General features: G+C 49.1%; 2 protein-coding genes across 5 annotated transcripts in view; both read left to right on the forward strand.

Moving 5' to 3' along the window:
- Tagln2 (transgelin 2) overlaps positions 1-3,033 on the forward strand; it is a 9,887-nt gene extending 6,854 nt beyond the window's left edge. Inside the window, exons 4-5 of the mRNA XM_023699797.1 lie at positions 2,703-2,859; positions 3,019-3,033. Of these exons, the coding sequence (XP_023555565.1) occupies positions 2,703-2,859; positions 3,019-3,033 (172 nt within the window). The remainder of the gene's footprint in view (positions 1-2,702; positions 2,860-3,018) is intronic.
- A 25-nt stretch (positions 3,034-3,058) lies between these two features.
- Positions 3,059-23,435, forward strand: part of Cfap45 (cilia and flagella associated protein 45) — a 41,629-nt gene continuing 21,252 nt past the window's right edge. For 2 of the 4 annotated variants that reach the window (XM_023699829.1, XM_023699832.1), the window contains exons 1-2: positions 14,398-14,510; positions 21,166-21,291. In XM_023699829.1, the coding sequence (XP_023555597.1) occupies positions 14,427-14,510; positions 21,166-21,291 (210 nt within the window). In that variant the 5' untranslated portion in view covers positions 14,398-14,426. Of the gene's footprint in view, positions 3,147-14,397; positions 14,511-15,485; positions 15,559-21,165; positions 21,292-23,435 lie in introns of those variants that run through there. The other 2 variants (XM_004639944.2, XM_023699831.1) reach the window with 2 other exon arrangements.

Consider the following 23,435-nt stretch of genomic DNA (forward strand, 5'->3'; position numbering starts at 1 on the left):
CCTGCCCCTGCCTGCCCTCCCATGAATGGTTAATATATATGTATATATGTTTTAGCAATGACATTCCCAGAGAGCCCCCATGAAGCTCTCAAGCTCCCCTCTGCCGGGGCGGGCATCCAACCTCTCCCACCACTTCTGGGAGTGCCTAATGGCACCTCTCCCCTTGTGCTTATTAATACATTCCTTCTTCACATCCATAAAAACTGGACCAACTTTTCCCCTGGGACCAACATTTGTGGGGGTCTTAGACTTCCACTCTCCACCATTCCTGTCCTCTTTCTCTTTGGCCTCTCCTGACTCTGAGCTCTGTGCTCTGAGCCCATCCTTGACTCAGAGTCAGGGATGCTGCCTTTGGGCTTGATGTTGGGCTAGCCTTGCCTCCCCACAACCACCCAGACTGTAGGGACTTAATTTATAGGGAGGGGCCTGTGGTGACTGCCATTCCAGCTGCTGCTGGGCTGTGCTCCCCATGCATCTGGGGCAGCCTTCCCTGGCAGAGGCCCTCTTGGTTTCTCATTTTCCATTCCCCTTGCTGTGGCTAAGGGACGAGGTTGAGGGGACAGAAGAGGGAGGGCTGCCCACCATGACTCGGGGCTTGAGGAAGAAGAGTTTGTTGATTTAAATAAAGAATCATGGTCTTTTTTGGATGGACTCTGGCTGTGTCGGGCTACTGGGCCCAATGCGGGGAAGGGAGGAATACTGGGCAAAGGGCAGAGGTGGCACAGAGAAGAGGGCAGAGGCAGGAGTTTGCTGTACTAAGCCTGTCTTCAGTTTCTTTCGTATCCTCTGTTACACTTGGCTCAGGGGAGGGCCTGTTGGGGATCAGAAGGTATAAGACCTCACCTCTGTCCTTGGGGTGGGAGTCAGATGCAGGACATGTGGGCAGTGTCTGCAGGGGGTGGGGTCCTCCTGCCCCATGGCTTGGGCAGCCCTGTCCTGTGCTCCAGGCAGGCCCACACAGCTTCTTAGCCAGTGCTGATGGGCTGAGGATGTTGGCCTAGTTCTGAATCCTGGGCTGAGGTTCCCAAGTAAGAGGCCCCTTTGGGTGGCAGTGGGGCATGGATCTGTGCCAGCATAGGTCACAAAGCTTGGGGGTTGAGGGCTGAATTGCAGTGATGAGGGGGAAGCTGGGGAATGAGAAGCAGTGAGCTGGTGCTGGTAGTGGAGGAACCACCCCACTGAAGCCCTGTTGATTGACCCTATGTGAGGAAAAGCCTCCTGTCCCACCGGATGGCCTTGGACTAAGATAATCACCTTTGGGCCAAGTTGTCCCCAACGGCCAGCCTGCTCCAAGCATAAATATGTCATCTCTTGGGAATCATGCTCAACCCCAGGCCTTGGATCAACCCCATTGTCTTTCTCAGGGAGAACTTCAAGGACTCTTTATCTCCTGGGTCTTTAGGCCCCGCCTGCATTAGCCAGCTGCTGGGGCCTGGCCTCCAAGGTCCCTGTGTCTCTGCTTTAGGGTATCTCTGTCTCCTTAGGAGAAAACCACAATTTAGAGCCTGAGGGTGACAGATTATGAGGGTTTGTAACCAAAGCGCTTTCATTTTCCTCCCCCAGAGACTCAGATCCACCGTGGCAGCTGCTTCCTAGAAGCATACACTGTGTGCCAGGCCCCATGCCGCTGTTTTGGAGCTGTCTGCTCTGTGGCTCCTGGCCTTGGCCTGGTACCACACTGGGAGAGGTTGTATTTACTTGCTTGCTGCACTCCCAGGGGCTGCAGCACAGATAAGATAGGCTGCAGGCTCTGGGCAAATTCTCAGGGGATTAACTGTCACTCCACCCCTTTATCTCCCACTCCGGAAGGCTTTGTGGAATGCCTGGGGTGGGGTGGGGGTGAGGGTGGGTGGGGATCACTGCAGAGAAAACATTGAATTTACAGATATACTGGAAAGCACTGCAACTTGCAGCTGCCCTTGATTTAACTATTTATAGGTATAAATTATTGGCCCCACACTCCATAGTTCTCTGAGGCATATGCCAGCCACAGTGCCATTATGGCCTCCCAGCAGCCCCCCCAGGTGGATACACTACATTGTCACCCTCATCCCCAAGGTGAGCTTTGGGGCTCAGAAAGGGCCCCAAAGGGATTTGTCCAGGGCCACACACCAGTGAAGTGGGAGAGCAGGCACTGGCGGAACCCAGGTCGGTGGGGCAGAGCCTCCAGCTGCTGCTGGCTCAGTCAGAAGGGGGCTGTGGAGTGGTGGGAAGCTGGTGTGAGGTTCAGCACTCCTCACGTCTAACCTACGGGAGTAGGGCTGCTGTGAAGATCTGTCAGATCTGCGTGCACAGGACTTGGTGGAATGAATGGAGTTACTCAAGAAAGGTTTGTGCAGATAACGCCCTGCTGGACTCTCAGGGAACCTTCGGCTGGCCCTGTCTGCTGGAATCACATTGTCACCAGAAACACTGACTGGCTTTGCAAGGCCCTTGTCCCCCTCCTGGCTGCATCTACCAGGCCAGTGAGTTGTGCGTTCATCCCCTTCCTGGCCGCCACTGGCACCTCCGAATTTTGTTTTCTGAATTTATTATTATTATTATTATTATTATTATTATTTGCTTTTAGCCTTTTGTCCTGTGGGAGGTCAGCTTCACCCCTCGCTTGTCTCCTCCCATCTCCCCAGGAGCGTCTTCTGCTCATCTAGCACCTGGTGTTTTTGGCCGTCTACACCTGGTGCCTCCCTGTGCTCCTCTTGCAGGACCATTCTGGAAAAGCCTTCTGCCAGGTCTTGCCGTGGCTTACTGCTTTATCACCTTCAGGGCTTTGTCATCTTTCCTGATACTTTATTTAAAGTTGCACCCTCCACCCTCGGCCTATACCCCATCCTCTCCCCTAGTTTCGCTTATGACACCCCAGTATGCTTTACTGACTACTGTCCCCACCCATGGAATGTACACTGCACACACAGGCAGGCTTTTGTTGGCTTTATTATGTGGAGTAGTGGTTGGTAAGGCGGCGGTGCTGGGGAAGTATTTGTCGAATGAATGAATGTTCGTACCACTCTCCTTCTCCAGGGTTCCCTGGATTGATAACATAATGCCTAGCCAGCCCAGAGTCTCAGCAGCCAGGTCTGTCACTGGATCTGACGTGGAGCCAGCTCCTGTGGCAGTCCCCAAGCCTCCCCACTGTTCATTGCCCCAAGGTAAAAGACCCCAGAAACCTCAGTCGCTATAGGCTACAGCCGGAGGAGTGGAGGTTAGGAAAGAAACGGAAAGCAGTATGGGGGCTCTGGGCAGTAGGAGCTACACTGAGGATTTGGGAGGAGGGGTAAGAGGCAGGCAGGAGGAGCCAATGTCTTTCATTTATTGTTTGCCTTAAGCCTTGAAGTGGAAAATCACTGTGGAGGTGGAGGCAAAGTAGGTTTGGCCCACACTGACCAATGGAAAGGAGATTTGTGGAGGGAGGCAGGGAAAAGGAGAAAGAGGAAGAAGGCTCAGGCACAGGGCCCCTTTGGCCCGCCTGTGGGTAAAAGCTTGGGTCTGTGCAGCCTATTCCTCTGCATGTAAGTGCATTTAGGTGTGTGAGAATCCACTCAGGTGGGTAGGAGAGGAGGAGTCTGTGACCCTGTGAAGAGGCTGCCCAGAAGTGTGTTTACCCTGGACTAAGGATAATAGGTACACAGAGGTGCTTGGTCCTTTGTGCAGAGGCATCTCTGTGTGGAGAACAATATGTCCCCTTCCTGCCTGTGAAGCTGAAGGAGGCCTTTGAGACCTTGGCAAAAGGCCCAAGAAAAAAGGAGCAGGGAAAGAGCTGGACAACAGGACCTCAGGGAGAGGCAGCGAAGGGCCTCAGATTAAACTTGTTAAAGAAAAGGCTAAAAGAGTAGATTAGTAACTGTCTCCTTGCAAAGAGGTAGATTTTATCCCAGTGGCCCAAGTTGCATCCAGAGAAATATAAGTTAGACAAGGAAAAATGATCCCCTTGACTCCAAAGGTTATTAGCCTCTGGAATCTCTGAAGGGTCAGGAAGGATGTCTTCAATAAAAAGGAGAAATCACAACTAATGGAGGAAAGCAGGCCCTTCTGCCTGGGAGTCCTCAGGTACACCCTGGCTTTTTCATTCATATATTTGTTCAGCAGTTATTGAGGTTCTATTCTATGCCAGGCCTTACCAGAGTAGAGGCTAATGATGCGTGATCTCTGCTCATAGCTGTGTGGTCCTGTAAGGAGGCAAGACATGGACTGGAGACATGGTGATTCAAGGAACCTGGGTTTTGTGCCTTTGGAGAAACGCCCTGTGTGAATTCCTGAATGTCATGGGAGATGATACATATCCCAGGGGCAGTCCCTTGATATGGTCAGGGGAGCACAGGAGTCTGGTGGGGGACTTCTCTGGAAAAGGGCACTGTCACTGACTCTTGTCAGAGATCAAATTTCAGGGCTGGGGAGATAGCTCAGTGGTGTAAGTGCCTGCCTGGCAAGCACAAGGTCCCAAGTTCAATCCCCAGTACTACACAAAAATCAAAAAGCAAAAAAAAAAAAAAAAAATTCAGTCAGGGGAGCTAGGCGCTATTTCTTTCCTGTCTGGGACTGGGGAGGTCCAAGAGGGCTGATTCAAACTGGGTGTGTCTGTGCACACCTGTTATCCCAGCACTCAGGAGGCTGAGGCAGGAGGATGGCCACTAGTTTGAGACCAGCCTGGGCCACCAAGTGAGTTCAAGGCCAGCCTGAAGTGCATAGAGAGATCCTGTCTTATAGAAAAAAAAAAAAAGAACAAAGAAAAAAGAGGACTAAGGGATCAAAATAATAGGCTTGAGATGGGTAAAGAGGGTTGTACAAACATCCTGGACACTGAGGCTAAGCTGCTGTACCACTTCACCCCATTGTTGCCCAGCCCTGATATTGGCACTGGTTTACTACTGGAGCAAGAAAATTGTTCATTGGGCCAGAGAGATAGCTCAGTAGACTAGCGCTTGCCTGCTAAGTGCAAGGGCCTGAGTTCAATCCCCAGTTCCGCAAAAAAAGAAAAAAAAAAAATTGTTCATTGTTCCATGTGACTCTGAACCACGCTGGTGACAATGAGCATGATCGAAGTGATGCTTGCTACGAATATTTTTTCTGTCATAGTGCTAGGAGCTTTAACTGTAATTTGGATTTGTTCTATTTTTTTTTTTTTTTTTCCCTCCAAAAACTATTTCCTGAGCACCTTCTCTGGATGAGGCATTTACTAGGTCCTTCAGGTCTGAGCCTGTTAATGTGATATAGTCTTTAGTTTCCTGGGAGGAGCGAGAAAAATGAGGGGTCAATTATAATCCAATATAACACATTTGTTTTGGTTACTTTTCCTCATTGCTGAGACAAAATACTCAACACCCACAAGTTCAGGAGGAAAGGCTTATTTAGCTCACAGTCTGTAGAGGCTTCAGTCCCCCATAGCTGGCTCCACAGCACGGTGACATGGCAGAGGAGAAGCAAGTTCATGGCAGGCAGAAGGGAGCAAAGCCACAAGGCATAGAGTACTGGTCCTTGTGTTCCTTAGATTGCTTTATTTATTTATTTTTTTTATTTTTATGTATGTAGTACAGGGTCTCACTATCCAGATCAGACCTGTAGTGATCCTCCTGTTTTCAGCCTCCCAAGTGCTGGGATTACAGGTATGCGCTACCACACCCAGTCTCAATCCCCATCTCAGTGTGCCCTGGGTCGGGTTGGCACGGCATGGCAGTTTACCGACCCCAGCTGCTGTGCTCTGTCTAAGCAGGTGCTTTAGTCTGCTGAGCTATCTGGCTGGCCCCTCTGTTGCTTAGATTGTATCCAGGCTACTGGGACTACGGCAGTGCCAAATCAATCAGTGGACTGATTTAGTCATCATGCACCTTTAGTCCGAGCACCCTTAAGCCTAGCATTGCAACATGAATCCATCACACGCTTGAGATCCAGCCACCTCTGAAAAATCCCCACCTATGAATGACTGCCTGAGGCTTTGGGGGGACATCCAGGCACAAGCCAAGACATGTTTAGGGGGATAGGTGCCAGCAGCACCCATAAGAAGGGCCATAGACAATGAAGGTGTCCAGAGGATGATGCTGTTGTAACTGAAGCCCTATGGGTGATTGAAAGCACAAAGGGGACATTGACATCAGTGAGGAGGAAAGTGTCCTCAGGAGTGGGCTGTATGTGGGAAGATGACGACCACGGGCAGAAATGGACTGCAGACCTATGTGTGGGAAGCATGAGTGGTGTGGTGTTGACAAATGTCATCCAGGTCATCAAAGGAGTTCACAGTCAAGCCAGCAGTTTGGGATATTTCACTGTGGGGAAGAGAAGCCATCCAGGAGCAGGGGAATGAAGAGTGGGGAGCTGTATCTTATTTCAGAAGTTGGTAAGGCTTTAGGGTATGGCCTAATACCGTCAGGGAAGGCTGCCACCGGTGGGCTGAGGAAGTCCTCAGGAGTCCAGGCTGAAGTGGGGCTGCCCTGTTAAGGAAAGGACAGTGGGGATGGAAGGGAGAGGGTGGTGCTCAAAGTTGCTGAGTGTTTTCTGACTGCAGAGAATGAAGGTGAGAGGAGCGGAGACAGGCAGTGGAGGAGATGGTGCAACTGGTACTTGGGGAAGGAGACTCATTTTAAGGAGCAGATAACATCGTAAAGTAGTAAGGTCTCCCATTTTCTGGCTGAGGATACTGAAACTAACAGACTACAACTAACTTGCTGAACCTACCTAGTGAGTGAGCTGAGTTAAATTCAAGCAACAGAAGACCAAACAGTGGCTGCTCCTGTCCTGGGGCTCCCCTGTGAGACACCCAACCCGGGAAGGGTTTAGCCTGAAGATGGCTTGAGCTGCGGTTTTCCTGTCCCTGAAGGCCATGGCCATGAGGGAGGAAGGGAGAGGTCAGGCTTGGCAGGAGGTACAGGAAATCAGCTCTTGTGGCAGCCACCTCGCCAGTCAAATAGAGAACTGAGAAGAGTGCCTGAGGCTCAGATCCTGGATCCTGCAGCTGGGCGTTTCTGTTCTTAGGGCGCCATGACCTCCTCATACCTCCCTCAGACAGCTCCACTCTTACCTTCAGCAACAAAAGTTACTGTAACCACCGGGACAATACCCAAGAGCTGCACTTTCAAGGTATCTTCATATCTCTTAATCCCTGGGAGGGTGTCACCTCCTGGTAAGGCTTTTTAATATTTTCAAGCCCTTCAGAGAGAAGAGAAAAACCAAGCAAGACTGTAAGTGATTTTCCCTGGGCCCCAGGGTTCTTGCGAGTAGAAAGCATGCTTTTTGTATTCGTCTGTGGCTTCCAGTTCTCAGCACAGATAGTGCTGGGCCCAGGAGCAGCTCAAAATTCATTGTTTTGAATTGGTTCAGCATATCCCAGGCTCCAGATCTCTGGATTTTTGGTCACCCACTAGATGTTGAAAATATTGGGAAGTGAAGCATCCCTGGGAAAAGAGTTGACTGTAGATCCCAGAGGACACAGGATGCTGGGGTGACCTTGGGGTTTATGCCATATCTTATCTTCACCCTGCCACAAGGAACCTCAGCTTCTTGAAGCATTCCTCTTCTCAAAGCAAAATCCAGCCAGGCATGGTGGCACATGCCTGTAATCCCAGCATTCTGGAGGCTGAAGCACAAGGATTTCCATGGGTTCAAAGCCAAGCTTGGCTACAAAGTGAATTCAAGACCAGCCTGGACTGATAGCGAGACCCTGTCTCACAAAAAACGCCCCCCTCTAAAAAAAAAAAACAACTCAAAGCATAAAGTCCTTAGGCTTCCCGTATCACAGCTGCCTGACATGCAAGTTGAAATGAAGATTCCAGTTAGACTCACAGGACCTACAGATAGAGAACCCGGGATGGAGCTGGGGGCCGTGGTATCTTGAATTCTCATTTATAGTAAACTTCCCCCATTCATTCTCAGGCAATGCAGTTTTAGGAGATTGTAGAAAAGTTTCCCCAACAAGTAAACTGAGGTCTAGGAGGGCCCTGGCCTGAGTGAACATGAACAGGAGTTATCCTTAACCTCCCTCCCCTCCCCCCTGCCCCCTTCTGCACTGTTTGTGGTGCAGTTGCCAGGGGAACCAGGCTGTGTAACTTCCTGACTTTGGCGGTTTTCCCCTCCTTGGCCTTATCTCAGCATCCGGCACCCAGGCCAGGGCCCATGTTGGTCACGTAGGAGGGACAGCTGTGCCAGGCGTGCGGAGGCATGTCGAGGACACCAGGGCAGGGCGGCCCGTGGACCTGGGCGGACAGGAGGGTGGAGACTGAGGAGCCTGCACATTCACTACTGTCTTTGCTGTGGCCCAGGAGGAATCTGCCAAGTGGGAACACGGGGAATGGTGGTGGAGACCGGCTTGGGCTCTCTGTCATGGCCAGTGTTTCGGCTTTTCATTCCTGGCCTGAAGCCTCTCAGGGAGGGAGAGGCCGTGTTACTAGCCCTGGGTCCTGTGTCCTCGCTGCTTCCTCCTTCCCTCTTTCTCTAGATCCAGGATCTCTGGTTTCAAGCACCTCCCAGAAGTACCCCATCTGTCTCCACCCTGGGGCCCCTGATTCCAGGCTCCATCCATCCCTGCTCTTTATCCTTGGTTCCAGGTTTCTGCTTCTGGTTCAGTCTCTTAGCTGGGTGTCTCAGGCTGGAGAAGAGAAGCCTGAAAGTTGTTAAGAAATAGAGTAAAAAATATGAACATGTTAAGTATTTATATTTTGAGCCCTACTTTAATTTAGAAAGAATTTAGGGAAGTTTAGAGTTCAAGTGTTCTGGGAACAAGGTTGTGGGGGGCAGTGAGACAGCTTCCCAAGCATCTCTGCGGCGCAGAGTTTCAGATGTGATCCCTGGTGCTGTTTATGCTACCCTAAGGAAGAAGATCACTCCAAACGAAAAAACTCCCATAGCTGGGGGCAGGGAAGGGTTAGTGGGATATTGTGCAAGCTGATTTTTGAGTGTGGCTTTAACTTTATCTCTTGGGGAAGGGGCTGTTACCCCATCCTGGCCCAGGCCGGGATTCAAACCTTTCTAGTGTGGCTCCAAAATCACTCTCCAATTTCCCAGGAAGCACAGCATGGCAAACTTCTTTCCAGGAGTCCTAGGTCAGATTACATCTAGAAGAAATTATACTGAGGACTAAACGGGCACCCCTTAAATGGAAGCAGAGCCTATGTGGGACAATGGGAGTAGGTCTAAAGAAAGGAGGGGGTGTCTATCCTGGAGAATTCCCAGGACTCCAACGCAGAGTTCTGAGAAAGCCTGAGCAGGGCTGAGGTGGTGGCGGTGGGGGAGAAAACAGCGTCTTAACCCCAGGCATGAACCGTGTAGTCCTCCCAGGAATGTGGAAACTCCGTCCCCTTCAGAATCCATGGCCCAGTGACTCATCCTCGTTCTGGTCCTCTTACTCCTCACTGAGCTTTGGCATCTTTGATCCGTGTTTGAAAGCACAAGTTCCTAAAGGCATTTCAGCGCAGCTAGGGGAAGGGGATGGCAAACTTCCTCGGTGCTCAAGTGAGAAGACAGATACTTCCTTCTAACCCAAAGGGCTCTGCTCCACCAAGGCTCCGCTCCACCAAGGCTCCCTCCACGTGTCCCCAGGCTCCTCCTCCTTCAATGTGCTTACTCATCATGGAGTCAAACTTCCTGTGTCTCCCACCTCAGCCGGTAGGGGGAATATCTCAGGGGTCAGGGAAGTGGCAGACCCATGAAGGCTCCAAGGCCCAGAGGGGCCCGGGCAGCAGTGTCAGGGCCAAGTCCAGCCCAAGACTGCTGGGCTGTGCTCCCGCTCCCCGGCACCTAGCTCCTCTGCTGCCTCCCGGCCCCTGGCGGCCAATCCAGGCTTCCTTCTGAGACTTCTGTTGGTGTTGTGCCCAGTAGGAAGGGCAGGCCTCTGGAGGTGGGGCTGGAATCTGGACCTGCCCTCTACTGACCTCTGTGGCTTCCTGTAGCTTCCTGCCCCTCTCCATTGTTCTCATCCCTTAGCTTTTTGGGCTGGGAATGAAACAGACAGAATCCAGGAAGAGAGGGAAAAGGCAGCTGGGGGATCCATGCAGCAGGCAAAGAACTCCAACTATGCACCAGCAGAGATGGGAGGAAGAAAAGATGGACAAGTGTGGGTGGCAAGGGAGGAGCTGCGGGGTGGGTCTCTGGGAGGGTAGGAGGTGAGGGGCGTTTTCCCCTTATCCCCCTTAGATGTGGCTGCATTCTTGAGTCAAGTTTTCCTGAGAAGGAAAAGGGTTGCCTCCCTGCTTATTAGGGCTGGAACTTAACGAAGTTTGAAAACTCCATTTGTGAAAAGCAGCACAAAACTACTAATAGGAATTGATTAGGAGAATAAGAATGTAAAGTAAAAAAGAAATCACAATAAATTATAAAGTTTAAGAAGTCTGGCAAAAACTATAAACATCCCAACGTCTAGACGAGTAACACAAGATTTGTATAAATTACCCAGAGTGCTCAAAGTTTTTTTTTTTTTTTTTTTTTTTAATTTTAAGTATTTTTGGTGCAGGGTCTTACTCCATAGCTTGGACTCGTAGTGATGCAACGGTTTTCAGCCTCCCAAGCGCTGGGATTACAGGTGTGTGCCAACTCAGCACACCCTCGGATAGGGCTGGCACAGCATGCAGTACCGAAGATTGAACCCCGGTACCTGCACGTGCCTAGGCAGGCACTTAGTCCGCTGAGCTATTTCACCAGCCCTTGTGTTTTTGATTTTTTTACTCCTGCCTTTTTAGTTGCATAATTTTGTCTCTTCATATGACAATGGTTTTTCTGACACTTTTAATACACTATGAAGAGAATTTAGACTTTCTTTGGACGTGGATTGATCGATACTTTTATTGTTATCGACAGACTAGAATGCTTCTCTTCACAGTGTGATGTGGGCAAAGTCATGTCAATTTTTATGGCTTTTGTCAAATTTGTGAAAATCTGCATTCAATTTTCTTCTTATATGAGTTATAAGGTTTTACAGCATTGTTCATTAATTAATTTTTTTTTCTTTTTTTTTTAAATATTTATTTATTTTTATTTATTACATTTATTTATTGTGTGTGTGTGTGGCCAGCTCAGCCCACCAGGGGGCGGGTCTGGCTGGCATGTGGTGCTGGGGATCGAACCGCGGTCCCTGTGCTTTGCCAAGCTTGTTTCAAGTAGGTGCTTTAGACCACTGAGCCATCTCTCCAGCCCCGTAATTAATTTTTTGAATCAATGCAACTCATTCATGTTTGTCAGAAGTCCTCATTTTAGTGGATTAATATGTTTCATGTACTCTCCATCAATTTTTTTTTAAAGAATTTCTTTTTTTTTTTAATATTTATTTATTTATTTATTTAGTGTCTGTGTGTGGCTAGCTCAGCCCACCAGGGGGCGGGGCTGGCTGGCATGTGGTGCTGGGGGATTGAATCGCGGTCCCTGTGCTTTGCTTAGCTTAGCTTGTTGTAAGTAGGTGCTTTAGACCACTGAGCCATCTCACCAGCCCTCTCCATCAATTTTGAAGTTTTATGTTAAATCAACAAAAATTTAATATTCTTCAATGTGTTCATGTGATTTTCTCCACCTTGTTAATTGAGTTACCAAACAATCTAAATGGCTACTTACTCTACTCAAAATCTGTCTGTTTATCTTATGAATTACCTTTTTTGGTGTAATTTGAAAATTGTCATTGTCTACTGGTTTCATAGCTTGTCATTACCAGTTTGGATTGATAAGACAATTTTTTAAATACATATATTTAAAGATAAGCTGGACATGGTGGTGCATGCCTGTAATCTCAGCACTCAGGAGGCTGAGGCAGGAGGATTTCTGTGAGAGTTCAAGACCAGCCTGGCCTACAAAGTGAGCTCAACTGCATAGCGAGACCCTGTCTCCGAAAAAAAAAAAAAAAAAAAAAAAAAAAAAGAAGTGAAAAAGGAAAAAGATATACTATTGATATGTCTGAGTTAGAAATCTATTAAATTTTGAGGGCTGGCCAAATAGCTCAGCAGATTAAAATGCTGACTTGCCATGTTGGCCTCGCCCCTGAGGCTCTCTGAGACTACAATTGAGATGATTGAGACTGGGTGTGGTGGCGTGTACCTGTAATCCCAGCTCTTGGGAGGCTGGGAGAATCACTAAGAGTCCAACCTAGTTGTGAGACCTTGAACACCCTCTAGACCTTTCCCTAAAATACAGAAAAAAAAATATCTATTAAATTTTGGAATGGCCAGATAGCTCAGTGAGCTGCCTGCTTAGGCAAAGCACAATGACTGGGGTTTGGTCCCTGGCATGCCATGCCAGCCCGGCCCTTGTAGACCCTGCATTAGATACATTTAGAAAAAAAAGCAAAAAAAGAAATTTATTAGATTTCACTTGTATTCTTGAAAAAAAATTTTTAAAAATGTATTTGGTACAAGGTCTCACTACATAGATAGAACTCATAGTGATTCTCTTGTTTTCAGACTCCCAAGCACTGGGATTATAGGTATGAGCTGCCATGCCCAGTCTCAATCGCAGTCTTAGTGCATCCAGGGGCAGGACCAGCATTGCAGGCCCGGGGATTGAACCTCCGACCCCTGCGCCTGCTCGCAGGCACTTTAATCCACTGAGCTATATGACTGGCCCTCTGAGAAAACAATTTAAAGGGAGCAAAGATTCACTTTGGCTTGGGATTTCAGTCTGTGAATAGTGGGCTTTCTTTATTTTTAGGCCTATAGAGAGCAGAGCATTGTGAAAGAAGGGCACGGTATGGCAAAACTGCTCATCTCAGGGCAGCCAGGCAGCAGAGAGAAGAGAGAAGGAGCCAGAGAGGGAGGGGCAGGGACCAGATAGAGTTCCCAAGGCCATCCCCCGTTATTTCCCCCCTTCAGCTAGGGTACATCTCATTCCTACTACCTTCCACTAACGCCATCAAATTGTGACCTCATCAAAGGATCAATCCACAGATGAAGTTGGAGCTCTCAAGAGCTGATTACTTTTCCCCAGAGCCCAACGGCTCTGAACTGCTATGTTAGAGATCGAGACCTCAACATGTGAAGCTTGGGGAACAGAGCATATCTGAGCCATAACAGCAGAACATGCCCATGCACAGACGTCCACAACTTATACCCATAATTTGTGAATGTTTTCCTTCCATGAAGAAAGAGACTTTGCAGATATGATTAAGTTAAGGATACTGAGACAGGGAGATGATCTTGGATTATCCATGTGGTGTGAGTTTAATTACGGGAGCCCAGATCGGAGAACCTTTCAAAGCAGAGGGAAATGTGACGCTGCAGAAGGGTCAGAGACAGGCACTCATGCTACCATCAGAGGGGACAGAAGGGGGCCTGACATTAGCCAAGGAATGTGACACTTTCAGAAGAGGAGGAACATGCCCTGCTGACACCTTGATTTCAGTGAGACCTGCGTGAAACTCTAGAACTCTACTAAATTGGTACTGTTTGAAGCTCCTGGGTCTGCAAAAATTTGTTGAGGCAGCAGCAGGAAACTAGTACATAAAATCTGAATACTTTTCAAATGGAAAACCCGTCTCATTATATTTAGAAAAACTCAAGGAGGGAGGCATGTATGTTTAAGCTACTAAATCCAGGACAGGCATGCAGAGAGCAAACACTGCAGTGTTGGCAAAACGGAAGCAGTCTCCAGGTGCACTCTTGAAGCAGGAGCTTCTCTGATGAGGTGTGTAACTGTATGGCTTGCTTTGCCAAGTCTCTTGGACAGAGAGAACGTCAGCTTTGACTAGGCACTGGTAAGAACAGAATCCTCACAATCTTACACCACTGGTGGTGAGAAGAATTTTTTTCACAGACTGGCCTCTGGCTTTGTGCATTTCACACCTTGGCAGATCCCTTTGTGGGTGGGCATGGTAGCACATAGTCAAAGGATGAACAGGGCCAGTGACCTGCTCCCTGGACAGACACACAGTGACGTGACACAGTAGACTAGGGGAAGGGGTCCTCCTGGAAGACTTTCATGCACCAGGACAGCAGGCAGTGACTTAACCACATGTGCGAGTGATAGAAACCATACCAACATGTTTTGCTAAATTCAAAATAAATGTTCCCCTAAATCAACTTGCTTTTGCAAAGTTACATAAACACATGACTACAGAACTCATATTGCTCAGGGCCCTGCCAAGAGTCTGAGAGAGGCTTCTTGGGGCAGGAGGCCTGGAGGCAGGCACAGACAGTGTTGTGTAGAGCCTCTCCGTCTGGACACTTCTCTCTCTGGCTTCAGTGTCCTATCTAGCATTGGGATGAGCTACTTCAGACTATGGCTGGGAACTAGGAAAACGCCTTTGAGACGTGTCTGGTCCACACCGAGTGACTACAGATCTTCCCTGTGCTCTGGGCCGCAGGGAAGAGGCCAGGAGTGGCAAGGCCAAGAAAAGAAAGGCCCAGGAATGGAAGCACTCTGCCCTCACTCCACATCCACACAGAGACTGCACTCCCATCCCTCCCTGTCTGTCCTAAGGAGGGGCTCTCCAGGGCAGGAAGTACAAGCAGGACAGGAGATAAGGCCTGGGAATGCCCGGGGAAGGAGCATGGAGCCTGCTGAAGCAAGTTCTTCAGGAGCAGTTGCCTCACTTCCTCTACCTCTACCACCCCCAGGTTAGCAGCCCTCAGTGCTTAAATTGGACTAACATTCAGAGGCTGCTCTTGCCTAGGAAAGTAGCCCAGTGTCAGGCAGCTTTCCCAGCCAGGCCCTGGGGTCAGTCTCCACTGTAGTGTACAGGGAGAGAGCTCTTAGGGTTTGGAGAAAGGCTGGGAAGTGGGAGGTATTTCACAGACACAAGAGTCCAGGAGAGCTCAGCCGGTCAACACTGTAAGAAGAACCTTCAGTTCAACGAAGAGCTGCTTTGTGGGGCTAAGAGTAAACAGACTGTCCAGGCTGGCTCAGTCCTGTTTTTGCAGGTTAGGAGGTACAAGAACCCCACTAAACTAGGAAAAGCATCTAGAAACACACAAAACTAGTAAGTGTTAAGAGGCAAGTTCCCCAAAGCCAGATCTACAGATACCGATTTTAGTCTAAGGTAGGGTCTTTTACTTTCCTTTTGTTTTAATTTCAGCTTGTGGTATAATAGGCTTTCCCAGAGCTCAGAGCAGGCAGTTCTAGGCCACCTTCAAGGAACTGTTTCTGAAACTGGATATATATCCTCAGGCGGGGGAGTTTTCTCAGGTCTAACCAGATTGCCTCCAGTTGTGAAATTTGTTTTGACGCTGCGTGCTTCTTTGCAACTGAATACTCCTGGTTTTGGCCTGGCTCCTCCTGAGTCCTGGGGCATCAGTAACCATAGTAATCGAGGGTAGAGGCAATGTTTGGGGAAAAACTGTGATCCTGGGCCTGGATTTTGGGGCCCCAGGCAATAAGGTCCCTTTGAGCTCAAGGTAACCCTTTAGGGTTTGGATCCTGACTCAGAAGTTGGAAGTTTGTGAAGAGCAGCGGGGTGAGTTGGTCGCAGACTTCGGCTCCGGGCTTCTCGTTGGAGCCCCAAGCTACGCGGGAGAGCTGGCTGCACCGACCTAAAGATCAGTCCCGACACAGCCCGCGAGATCTGGGAGGGGCGGGGCCAGGCCGGAAACCGAGGCTGTGGTTGCTATGGCAGCGCGTCAACATCCCGGGCCTTGCGGTTGTGCAGGTGACCCAGGCCAAGAGATGGTGAGGCTCCGGGCAGCTCTCACTCAGTGTCGCGAACTGGGGCGGGTTTCTGAGGGGTGAAATGGGGGTTGAGGGAGGGCAAAAGTTGCATCTGAGGTCGGGAAGACCTGTGATGGGCATGACAACCCTAGAAGAAGCAAAGGAGGTTTAAAGGGGAACGTAAAAGAGGAATTAGCAGTGGAGTCCTGTAGGGATTGACAGTATAGGGTGAGGCAGAGAGAGACACATCCCAGAGTCTCCCACCCCAGAGTCTCCCACCCCATCCATCTGGGCCTCTGTTTTTTGTTTTTTGTTTTTTTTTTTGTTTGTTTTTGGCAGAACCGGGGATTGAACTCAAGCTCTTGCACTTGCCAGGCAAGCGCTTAATCTACTGAGCTAACTCCCCGGCCCCTGGGCCTCTGTTGATGGGAGTGCAGGATGCGATGTGTTGAACCCTGGTGAAGAGGTCGGGTCATGGGTGTTAATTAGCGGTGACCATGGCACCATCATTTAATATCCCCAAGCCTCCGGTTTGTGTCTCTGTTCCCAGGACTTTGGGTCACTTGGTGGGTGGGTATACAACAAACAATTGTGAAAGAATGAATTCCTAAATGTATGAATGAGGTGCATCCCAGGTTTGCAAGGCTCTGGAGAGAGACTGGTACAGGGCTGGCAGGCCTGGGGTTCCCTGGGTAGGGGAGGCTCATAGGGACTGTGAAGTTAGAGAAGGCCAAGCGGGGAAGACTCCTGAGGGTTCACCTGGACTGGGTGCACCGGGCCCTGGAGGGATGGCGTGGTTAAGGGGAGAGATGCTGGAGCCTGTGGTTGTAGGAATTAACTGTAGCATGTCAGCAAACCAGGTGGCAAAGCTGGCTTTTGAGTGTACCTGTGGACACATATCGGGCTCAGAGGTTGTATTGCTTTTCTAGGGCTTAATGACTTTCTGATTAACTTTGGTTAGTTAAGAAATACTTGTCCAACAAAGAGCAGTTCCCAACTTTTAAGAACTCCCTGAAGTGTACCAGTAGGGTCCGCATTTGTGGTTGTGCATTTTATTTGACTCTGCACCTACTTTCCCTTCAGCAGAGTGTTGTGTTCAAGAACGTGAGGGTCTTGTCTCACACCTGACATCTAAGGGCATATGGTAACCATCAGCTACCCTTTTCTCCTGTTTTAAAGTTTTCTATTTCTAAAGTGCTCGTGAGTCAATAAGTTGCGATTAAATTAGACTTTGAGGCCATAGATCACCCAGGTCAGGTATTCCCCACCCCAGAGGCCATTCAGAGCAGGGATTGGGGCATCTGACTGAGCCCTTGTGAAGTCTGTTGGACAAAATTGGGTATATGACTGCTTTGGAGAAGCAGTGGGTCCCAGTGATCACTGGTGGGCTGTGTGTGTGTGTGTGTGTGTGTGTGCTCGCATGTGTGCATATTAGTGCTACTCACTGCCTTGTAAGGTGGTAAGGCTCACAATTAGGCAGGCTTGTAGGACTCTTACAAAAATAATGACTAATAACAGAAGGAGGGACAGGGACCTAGAACTACTTAGGGTGTCAGATTTGGTGGCATCCCTCAGATGGCAGCTGGACCATTTGAAGCAAGAGAGTGATGTCTCCCTCAGAGCAAAAAGGCAAGGGGCCGGGTACATGGTCAGCCTCTTCTCAGTAACTGAAGTATCCAGAAAAAGAAATAGAATCAGGCAAAGAGTTTGAAGCCTGCACTTACCAGCTTACAGTGATTCTATACACAAAGGAGGAACCAGATTCGGGGCGGAGAGGACATCGAGGAAAGGTCATGCCTTTGTTTTTGTTCAGTTGACAGGTGTTGCAGTTACGTCAGGGAAATTCCACGCTTGTCTATTCCAGTCCTGCTTCAGCTTTGTCTTGCTGGGTTTCAGGTAAACATCCCGGCATATACAATGCTGCGGTTTTCATGAGCTGCACTCTTGCAGGCCCACTGTATTGGTCTGTTTTCAACTAGAAATAATTTTTATGATTCTTCCTGGTTATAAAGTTACCCCTGGCAGAAAATGGCTCAAAGTAAGAAGCACCTGAAGATGGTGAAGCTGCCTAACATGACCGTTAAGTGGCTTTGTGGAGGTCCACTCCATTCCACAGACATTTTCACAGGCACGCATGTATCTTTCTTAGAATGTACTTTATTTCTTTTATTCCTCTTTTTTTTTCTTTTGCATGACTGGGGATGGAAACCAGGGTCTTTGCACTGAGCCAAATTTCTGAGCCCTTTGTTTTTTATTTTGAGACAGAGTCTTGCTGATTTACTGAGTTGCCCAGGCTAGGTTCAAACTTGTGACCCTTCTGGCTCAGCCTGGAGTGCTGGGGTGCAAGGTGTAGGCAGCCATACCCAGTTTAGAATATATTTTCTCTGAAGTCAGTATCTTCATGCATGTGACCAGCTAACCTGTCTGGGTTGGAGTTTCTCTTACAGCCTCCAGCTCTGGTCAGATTCTTGTGCTTCTGGGATGAGATGGTTTATGAAGCAAGGGGCAAGAGCTGGGGGTATAGCTCAGCAGCGGAGCAATTGCCTAGTGTGCACACGGTCCTGGGTCCAATTACCAGAGCTATGTGGTGTGTATGTGTGTGTGTGGGGGGGTATTGGTTTAGTCAGCATTGGCTTAGTTTGACATTTGATGAGTATACCAAAGCAAGACTGGGATGTGTCAGCCCCCCTTGCCTCCTCAGTCATGGGGAAGTAGGCAGAGCTACCTCTCCCTAAGCAGGATTGGGCGAGCTTCTCTGTGGCCAACGCTCAGCTTCTTGGCAATATTTATTTGGTAATGGAAGAAATAAAACCACCTCTTAAAAGAGCCACTTGGCTATTGCTTCTGGTCCAGAAGGTTCCAACTTTCCATTACCACTTGGTGCTTCATTTTTTTTTTTTTTCCTAGTACATCTACACAGTGACCTCCCTAATCCTTTTTGTTACTCTTGGCAGAAGTGGGCATTCTAACCCTCGGGTAAGGCTTGTGGCTTCAAAGTCAGCAGTTCCCAAATGAGGTTTCTCAGACACCCAACCCTAGAGCTCAGAGCTTCCCTCCGTCCTGCCCAGCGGCCAGTTGTCTGTGGTCATCTCTTTTCCTTCCTCTCTTCTGACGCTGAGGCTCAGGCAGTTGATTATTTCCTGTGGTGAATGCCTCCTGACCTGGGGACTAAGGGCACGGGAGGAGAAGATGCAGCTTCCGCCCCAGGAGCCTGCAGTGCGACAGACACCGCACACGAGGGGAAACCTATAGGAGCCCCTGAAGAGAAAGAGGAAAACAAATGCAAAACAGTAATAATATTTTCCATCTGTACTCCCAGGCCCTTTACCATGCATTATTATCCACATTGCGGGCCATATACGTGAGCTGGAAAATGTGGAATGGTGGAGTGATGTGGAGTCAGGCAGCTGGGTCCCCAGAAGGCAGCCGCCTCCACCAGGCTTGTAGTTCTTGAGTGGTGATCTTGCCCAGTCTCTCTCCTTGTTCTTCATCAGATGCCACTATGTGCCAGCGGCTGAGCCTTTTTGAAATTATTATCATACATAGAACTCATACCGTCCCTCATGGTCCAAAGGCTCCCATATTTTCCAGTTTTTCCCAGTGTTTAGAAGCAGTTCCACCTACTGCAGTTTTTGTTCATTTCCTCTTACTCTATTTTTGGTAGAAAGAGGAGTAGTTGCTCAGCACCCACCATATAATAACCCTTCAGAGGCTGTTATTAGGCATCCTTGGAGCTGCTATATTTACCTTTTAATAAATCCAAGCTTTTCTGCTTTGCTGTATTGGGGCTGACTGAGGATGTAAAGGGAGGCTTCCTCTTGTAAGCCTTTTGTTGGCAAGGGAGAGGCACGCGCAGCAGTGCTCATTGTTCAGAACACGGCCAGCCGGAGGATAATTGTCCAATTTAGTGTGAAAACCTGGTGCAGGTGGAACAGGTGCTCCGGGGGTCTGGTTGGTAATGGCAGATCGGAGAGAGCTTTCAAAACACTGGCCGGTGCTCAGTGACCTGAAATGCACAGTCCATTTCCGTTTACCTTTTCCCTTGAAGGCTGTTGATTCCCAGGCACTGAGGGATGCCATGTGCCCAGCCCGTTCCTCCAAGGTAGCCCAGCTTCCAGCCCTGGGCACGGTGGGGCGGATGCTTGCAAAGTGCGGTTTGAATCAGTTTTACAGTAAGCCTGGAGTTGTCCAAAAGTCTTTGTAGCAACTGCTTCCTGGGGATAGACTTTCCACTCTTGGGGCTGAACTGAAGTTGGACTGACCTGTGGGAATGGAGGGTGTATTACTTGTCTTCTTGGTTATAAACAGCAGAATCAGACTTGAATTTGTAGAAGGGAATACATTGAGGGGAGTTTTGAGAAGATTTTGCACGAACTAGGCTTGGGGCATAAGAACAAAGGGAGGCTCTGCCGGTGGAAACAAGGCCAGAGGCAGAACCAAGAATGGATCTGGTCAGGCTCTTTGAGGCTGTCCCTCAAAACCGCCAGCTTCAGATGCAGGGTACTGTGTGGTGCATCTTACCTCTCTTGCCCAGAGGCTGGCTGGAGCACCAAGGCTTTTCTTGTTCTGTTGTTGTTGTTTTTTTTTTTTCCTTGTTCTGACTTTTGCAGTGCTAGTTCTCTAGTCATTGTCAGATTGAGGGGCTGGGGATTTGGCTCAGTGGTAGAATGCTTGCTTAGCAAGCTGGAAGCCCTGGGTTCGGCCCTCGGCACCAAAAACAAAAAAATAAACTTCCCCTAAAAAACAATTCAACCAAAAAAATACAGTAAAATCAAAAAAGACCAAAAACAAAGAAGGCAACTGCACATGGTTGGTTGGGGTAAGTGTGTTGGCTCAGGCTGCGTTCCAGGCCCAGTGGGAAGGCAAGTACCTGGTATTTTCAGCTTTGGTTACTGAAAATGCGCCCTGCAACCTACAACAATTAAGTGGGGGAATTTGCCAACCATTGACTGTTTCTGGGGATGGGGTGGCTAGTGCACTCTTCGGGAGTGCTGGGAAAAACAGTCACATAGCGGCTTTTAGGAACTTGTGAATTGTGTTTGTGATTGTAGCTGTTAATCATTCCTGGCCTGCAGTTTACTAGGTCTTGACCATGTGCCAAACAGTGGGCAAGGCGCTTCTGTATGCTTTCTATCATCTGGTCCCATTATCTCCTTGTGAGACTGCAAGACCTGAAAGAGGTCAAGTAGTATGTCATTGTGAAGGGGTCCGGAGCTCAGGCTGAGGAGACTGAGGGCAAGGACAATGGCGTACATTCCTGGGAGGTGAAGTGTCGTTGCTCTTTTCCCCGTGTCCTTCCCATTTTCCCATTTTCTTGTTCTTCCTTCTGTATGGAGTGACCAGCTTGGCCTTCCTCAGCTTGTAGGACTACAGAAGTGGTTCTCGTTGCAGAGTTTATATGCTTCACCCCTGCCAAGGACCTGCCCTGCTTCTGTAAAAATGCTGCCCCCTTTTGCTCTTTGTCCCTGTATTTCAGGGCTCACACAGGTGTCGCCCTAGGTGGTTTTCCCACCTGCCCAGCTACCTGCCTGGCCCCATCAAGGGCTGGAGAGGTGTTTGCTGGGGTCTGGATGCTATTCTGTGCTGATAACCTGTGTGCTGATAGTGACTTCCTGCCTCTTCCTGCAGCCGCTGAGCACAAATGGCATCCCAAGTGCCTCTTCTACTGCTTTCAACAGATCACGAACTAGAGCTCGCTATCGGACCAAAGCCATGTACTCTGAGGTGGACGAGAGCCTCTTTGGAGGTGTCAAGGTAATCCTTAGTAAGCCCCTCCAGGCATCGCTCATCTGGAGGCAGAGCCCAGGCCACTGTAGCTCAGGACAGCACTGTGCTGGCCTGGTGACTGTGCTCACTCTTGCAGGTCAAGGCTCAGGTGGAGATAAAGGGGGCAGTCTGAAGCCTCTGGCCAGGGCGAATGGGGCACATGGATTCCTGTTCCTTTGAAGTCCGCAGTCTTCACAGCATTTTAACTCTGGTAGAAGGTTGAAGGGAGCTCAGGGGAAGCCAGGGATGAAAGCGTCTGAGGGCCGGCAGGCCCAGCTGGCAGACACAGCCACCACCAGCGCTCAGATGACCTCCTGTCCCACTAGCTCAACTGAAACACTGATTTAGGTTTGGGAAACAAGTAGGCCTTTGTTTTCAGGACTCATCCAGACTAAGAGGCTGACAACTCCTTTGAAAATTGTTTAAAATTTTTTATTAGTCTATGTTTGCCGTACATAATGATTGCATTTGTTGCAGGGGGTTGGCGAAAGCACATAACATCTCTATTTTTTTTAATCCATTTATGTGTGTGTGTGTGTGTGTGTGTGTGTGTGTGGCCAGCTCACAGCCCACCAGGGGGCGGGGCCGGCCGGCATGCGGCGCTGGGGACGGAACCGTGGTCCCTGTGCTCTGCTAAGCTTGTTCTAAGTAGGTGCCCTAGACCACCGAGCCATCTCACCAGCCCCACATCTCTATTTTTTATATCCCTCTCTCTTTCCTCCTTTCTCCCTCCTCCTATCTCTCGGTTCTCTCTCCATCTGTGAAAGATCTCCTTGCTTCCTAGTATCTATTCGTGTTTTGCTCTTCAATTGATTTATTCTTTTGGTTTCTTTTTTTTTTTTTTGGCGGAACCGGGGATTGAACTCAGATCCTTGCGTTTGTCAGCCAAGCCCTTATCCTACTGAGCCATCTCCCCGGCCTCTTTTGGTTTCTTATATAGGAGGAATCATGCACTCTTTATGCACGTGTGCACAATTTATTTCAGGCAACATTACGATCTCAAGGTGCATGCATTTTTCTACAAATTGTGCATAAATCCTGTATTTTCTTTTTTCTTTTTAACATTTATTTAGTGTGTGTGTGTGTGTGTGTGTGTGTGTGTGTGTGTGTGGTCAGCTCAGCCCACCAGGGGGCGGGGCTGGCTGGCATGTGGTGCTGGGGGATTGAACCTCAGTCCCTGTGCTTTGCCAAGCTTGTTCTAAGTAGGTGCTTTAGACCACTGAGCCATCTCACTAGCCCCCCCCCTTTTTTTTCAGAACCGGGGATTGAACTCAGACCCTTGCGCTTGCCAGGGAAGCACTTATTCTACTGAGCCATCTCCCCAGCCCCTCCTGTATTTTCTTTAACCATTCATCTGTTGCTGGATATATAGATGATAGTGTAATAGTCATAGAGAACTGGAGAGTTGCTTTGAAAAATTTGGGTAAACAGGAAGTTTGGGAGGTGAGGAAGAAAAGAAATAAGGCATGGAGAGCTGGGCAGTGAAGAAGCAAGGATGAGAAAAGAAAGGAAGTGGGGCCGGATAGATAGCTCAGTAGAATAAGTGCTTGCCTGGCAAGCGCAAGGTCCTGAGTTTGATCCTTGATACCTCCCAAAACAAAACAAAAATGGAAGAAAGATGCAGTGGTGGCATGGGGACCCACACCTGGCAGCAGGTAGGTTGAAGGGCAGAGGGTCTGATGTCTATTCCTGCTCACCACCATCCTCTTTGTGATTGGAAGAGCATTTTCTAGGGGGTTAAAGATAGGCACCTTTTGCTGTTTAGAAGATTCTCATCCAGATGTTTTTCTGTCTGGAAAGAGGAAAATCAAATGAATGTGGTTTCATTTACAGACACGTTTTTGGGAGGTGGGGCCCACATGAAATTTTCTAATCCAAGTGAAGGGAGGTCTGGGGCTGGGGGTGGGGGGCGGGCGTGCCAGGAGGCCAACAGAAGGGCATCAGCAAAGTGCTTCTGTGGCCAAGTCTGGAAGTTCTTCAACTGGCAGTAGGGGGCAGAAGTGGCCTGTGGTGTGGCTCAGTGGTGGCTGCCTGAAGGCAGAGATGGGCAGCAGGTGGCAGCAGCACTCAGGGGACAGAGGGTCAAGGGAAGCTGGCAGGTAGGCAAGGCTGGATGTTGGCTTTTAAGGACA

Source organism: Octodon degus, unplaced genomic scaffold, assembly GCF_000260255.1.
Source record: "Octodon degus isolate 3935 unplaced genomic scaffold, OctDeg1.0 scaffold00116, whole genome shotgun sequence".
Classification (NCBI taxonomy): domain Eukaryota; kingdom Metazoa; phylum Chordata; class Mammalia; order Rodentia; family Octodontidae; genus Octodon; species Octodon degus.